Genomic DNA, 5,000 nt, shown 5'->3' with positions numbered 1-5,000 from the left:
TCATAATGATCATACATTTTCAAATTAAAGTTTTTTTTTAAGCAGCAAATCAGCATACTGGAAGGATCATACTATATAAGGATCATGTGAATACCGAGTTATGATGCTGAATTAAATCAGCAATAAATTAAATTTTTACATTTATATAATATTTTATATTTTATAAATATTTTATATTTATAACATATTCACATGTAAAACTTTTTTCTTTTTTTAATTGCACTAATTTTTCAAAATATTACAGTTTATACTATATTCTTGATCAAATAAATACAGCCTCGGTGAGCAGAAATCATTAAAAACATTTTACAGCGAGAAAACTAACATTTATTTTACACAATATTTATTTTTAAAATATTTGGAAACGGTTTATGCATTGATTTAACCGACTGCTGGTTTAACACATCTGTTAATCGTTCTGTGCTCATCTGTACACCGACCTCTGCCAGTTTCTCGAAACCCTGCGAGTGTCCCTCCTGCCTCTCCACGTGTGCTTTTTGGGCGAAGCGCCGGTTTCCGTCCATGATAAAGGCCACATGTCTGGGCATAGGCCCTGCCTGAGATATAAAAAGAAAGCGTTTTGGAAAGGCATAGGTGTTTCGGTTCAATTTACAGCACGGATCCAATAAAAAGCACCTTCAGGATGTTGGCAGTGAGCCTTTCTATAAAGGACAGTTCCCGCTCTCGAATCCACGACATGACTGTGCTCTCTGTTAAAAAAAAAAAAAAAAAAATTATAATAATGCTAAAAAATTGCATAGTAATGGCAAGGATTTGCCACACACCTTGTGCATAAAGGGGCCTTTATTTTAATAAATGATTTATATATTACTTAATATATTTATTCACTGCAATTTTGCCTTTTTAGTAATCTAACTTTTTATATCATTAAATATTAATGATTAAATGATGTCTTGGTGGTAGACAGCCTTTTAAACATGCATACAGTAAAAATAAATTAAAGCAGAATTGCTGGATCTAAACATTTAGTCTATTTCTATATAAGGTGTTAATAATAAAAAAAAGACTTTTTTTTTTTTTTTATAAAGACCGTTTTTTTTTAACTGTCCTCTTGAGATGAATTATTTATATTAATATATCACAATTTATGTCCTGCTTCTCAAAATCTTTTGACAACACGAACAGGATCCTACATCGCAGGCAATCCACAGCAGTTTTCCACCCAGTTTAACCTCACCAATCTAAAAACACTGAAATCTGTAACTGCATCGGTAAACATATTCAATTAAATTTTTTTACGTGAACGAAATATAACCGGCTCGCGCTTGGAAGGCACGAGAGCGCGCGCACTCTTCTAAATATCGCGACATCGCGACGCTGAAGCACAATGTCATCATAATCAAGTTCATTAAAACGAGGCTTTCATTCAAACGAATCTAAACCAGCTCGATTAAAAGCGTCAACGCGCTGTTCTTTAAGAAATCGTTAAGCTCCAACTCACTGCCTGTCCGTAGGATGACGTCTTCTTCCTTTGACAGGAAATGACGACACAGAGGCGCGCCGGCAAACGCCAAAATAAAATCATTTTCGACCAATGTAACGCCTCCCTAAAATGTAAACAATTTAAATTATTACAATTGTTAATTTTATTAATAATAATACAAATATACTCTAGGAATTTTTTGCTGCGTTATTTATTTTTTAAATTCAGAACACAGTGCGAGGGTTTTTTTTATTTTTTTTTTTAAATAAAAATAATAAAAGTCCTAAAACCTTTTGGTTTTTATGGGCGCAAACTAGTTCAACAGAAAGCATAATCATGAAATAATCATAAAATGTTGTCTTGGCGTGTTAACATTTTAGATATTTTAACAATAGATATGATGGCAATTTACAATAGTTCTTATATTCTATTTAGCACACAGTTTAATCGGTTTAACGGGATGGGAGATTAACTTTACTGTTTTAATTTAACTATTTATTTGTTATACATAGTAGCTGGTAAATGTTTTTTTTCCCCCCTGAATGCATTTTGAACCAAATCTTCCAATAAATGAATATAATAGATCTTAATATCATACTTATCGGCGTTGAAGTCTAAACATTATTAAATGCACAGAAACAGTACATTTAAAGTTTTATATGTTTAACTATTTAAAGTATAAATCACATTCAAGACAGTACCAATTATGATATTCAGCGGCTTTCGTTGGAGCTGGTTTATCTCAAGCAATCCACGTAGTGCACTAGTTTAAATGTAGCCTAGTATATAGCGCGTAGTACGCAGTACGCTTGTATTCTAAATGAATGAATTAGGATAGGATTAGGATAGCGCACGCTAGAGGGCGAGCACAAAACAGACCAGCTACATTCAAGAATCTCAGCAGTGGGAGGAGGAGAAGAAGAAGAAGAAGAAGAAGGGCTCACGGTCTGTGGGGGGTGACGGAGGGGTCGAGCGTTTTTGTTCCGCTGGTGGATCCTGCTTGAACGGTGAGCAGGAGGCACAACAACCCGAACCCGAGCAGCCCGACCCGGAAAGAGCCTGGAGGAGCGGGTCGTTACGGATCGGAACTAAGGCGCTTTTGTTTCCCTCTCAACTCCTGCGGGTTCGGGGGCTCCGGCGGCGGCGGCGGCGGCGGAGACGATCCCGCTCGCCCAGGGAAGGAGGCTGGAAGTCGGGGACGCTTCCAGCCTGCAGGGCCGGGCGCCGTGGCGATCGAGCACCCGGAATTTGGCGAACCCTTTAGGGCTCAGTGGATGGGATGGAGCCGGGACCGTCAGGCGCCGGTGGGTTCGGATCTTTTAACTTGTTTAGAATCTCACGTTGCGCGATGATACGTTGTAACGTTCCGTGATGACACGTTGTGACACTCTCTAAGGATACATTGTAACGTTCCGCCAGCGCGCGCCGTGTCGTTCCAAAAGGAACGCTGTAACGTTCTTTTAGAACGTTCACTGCCGGGCGATACCTGGAAGCTGATGTAAAGGTGTAGGGTCGTTTAAGGGGAAAATAATGCAGGGAATCATGGAGATCGTCCCAGGTCAGGGGTCGTGGGAAGACATGAGCCCGAAGCCCGCCTTCAGCAGATGCAGCAGGGGAAAGTGACCCCCAGGGGTCTTTATTGATCCGGCTAAAATGCGGCTCGGTCCCAATTTCACTTCCATTAACAGTATGAATGTGGGAGAGTCCGCAGCACACGACCAGATAAATGATTTATACCAGGAGGGATGAAAGCTGCCCGGCCTGGGTTTGGGGATATGGTTTGATCTGATTTAATTTGACCAACATTTAGTGGATAAATTATGGTTATGTTTCAAAGCATGTCTTCAAATGCAGATGAAGAAAATTTTCAGTTTGACTTTAAGTTGCGTGAAGCGGAGTAAAACGGTTCAAAATGTTTCTGATCAAACAAGAAGCCGTGTAAAATTCTAGCAAACGTAACTTTGGATGTTAAAGTCTCTCTTTTTGATCGCACTCTAAGCTTTAAATCCGAGCTCAACAGCATTTACAAATGCACGCTTTTTAAAAAAAAAATCTCCTTGAGCATCAAAACACTGAAACATTGAGTCAAGCGGTGCTGTGAGTTTGGGGGCGGGACTGTCTGTTGCTCTGACCAATGGCGGACGGGCAGGATTGTTTGAGAAACCTGTTTGAAAGGATTATTATTTGTACAGACTTTCGCTTTTTTAACAAGTGAATGTTTTCCGAGGCGCTTCCGTCATTGCCATTGCCTAGTATCAGTCACTTGGTTTTGGTGGTGCGCGTATATCGGATAAAAAGGCCGCTTTGCCGGAGCGAAACGTGTTGTTGTGGTTGTTTGTGTGACTCTGAGGGTGGCCTTTATTAATGAGCGGCAGGGGAAGGGTCACAGGGGCTGTGCACTGGCCAGGTGGCGTCTCTGTGGATCTTGCACACTTCAGTGCGTTATGCTCTTGAGCCCTCAATAGCAGGACATCTGGGAGTCCAGACCAAAATATTGGTTCTGTTCCTCCGTCACAGTTCTGCCCACTTCTGCTCACGCCGGACAGAAGGGCTGTTATATAACTAAATGGGTTTTTCAACCTTTTGACGCCCGTCAGTATATACTCATTTATTTGTTTGTTCTGAAACGACTTAAAGAGAAGCGAGAATTGGCTTTTTAAAAATTTTATTAAATTTTTTTTTATGAACGGTAGCTTTGCTTATCAGTAGATATCGAATCGTTTGATATTTTAAAATAAATCTTAATACATTTTTTAATGCAGTTGCAGAAGTTCTGTGTAATAAACAGTTGATGATGAGTTGAATGCTAACTGATAACTTTTATTAATAATTATTTATTTTTTTCTTTATTGTTGATTGATCTAGTGTAGTAACTTTTATGTTAAGAAATGAAAGATTTTGAAGTGAATAAATGTCAAATCCCATGAAAAAATGTCCATGAAAAAATCTATGCAAAAGTCGGTTGATTTCATATAGATTAACAGTATTTTTAATTAATCAAACTCTAACATAGTTTTGCTTCTGACATCTAGTGTAATTAATATAATAAATATATATTTAATTATCTGTTAACACACACACACACACACACACACATACATATATATATTTATTTATATATATTTTTATTTATTTTATATTATATTATATTATATATATATATATATTATATTTTTTTTATTTATTTATATATATATAAATAAATAAAAATAAATATTTATATATATATTTATTTTATATATATATATATATATATATATATATAATAAAAATAAATATATAAATATTTATATTCATGGTAATATTTTGCAACATTTTCTTATTTGCTTGTCTTAACATAAAGACCTTTTATTTTTACATTAGTTTAACATTAAGATTAATAAACAAAGTAAGCTAAATGTTCTATTCAGACTGGCGCATATTAAAATGTAACCTTTATTAAGGTTAATTAATACTGAAGATATTTCGTTAACTTTATTGTAAATTGTAGTGCCTTGCTAAAAAGTCCGTGAACATTTTGTTGAATCGATTCATCGAAATAAAGGGTCTGAACCGA

The 5,000-nt window shown here is 36.6% G+C and overlaps 2 protein-coding genes across 2 annotated transcripts in view; one reads left to right on the top strand and one right to left on the bottom strand.

The window, feature by feature from the left end:
* dhdds (dehydrodolichyl diphosphate synthase) overlaps positions 1–1,515 on the bottom strand; it is a 5,914-nt gene extending 4,399 nt beyond the window's left edge. The window contains exons 1-3 of the mRNA XM_043260129.1: positions 1,463–1,515; positions 637–710; positions 441–557 (exon numbers count right to left, since the gene is read on the bottom strand). Of these exons, the coding sequence (XP_043116064.1) occupies positions 441–557; positions 637–699 (180 nt within the window). The 5' untranslated portion in view covers positions 700–710; positions 1,463–1,515. The remainder of the gene's footprint in view (positions 1–440; positions 558–636; positions 711–1,462) is intronic.
* An 840-nt stretch (positions 1,516–2,355) lies between these two features.
* ago1 (argonaute RISC component 1) overlaps positions 2,356–5,000 on the top strand; it is a 27,518-nt gene continuing 24,873 nt past the window's right edge. The window contains exon 1 of the mRNA XM_043262044.1: positions 2,356–2,748. Coding sequence (XP_043117979.1) covers positions 2,724–2,748 — 25 coding nt within the window. The 5' untranslated portion in view covers positions 2,356–2,723. The remainder of the gene's footprint in view (positions 2,749–5,000) is intronic.

The sequence above is a fragment of the Puntigrus tetrazona genome, chromosome 16, assembly GCF_018831695.1.
Source record: "Puntigrus tetrazona isolate hp1 chromosome 16, ASM1883169v1, whole genome shotgun sequence".
Taxonomy (NCBI): Eukaryota; Metazoa; Chordata; class Actinopteri; order Cypriniformes; family Cyprinidae; genus Puntigrus; species Puntigrus tetrazona.
This window is presented reverse-complemented; position numbering and strand designations above follow the sequence as displayed.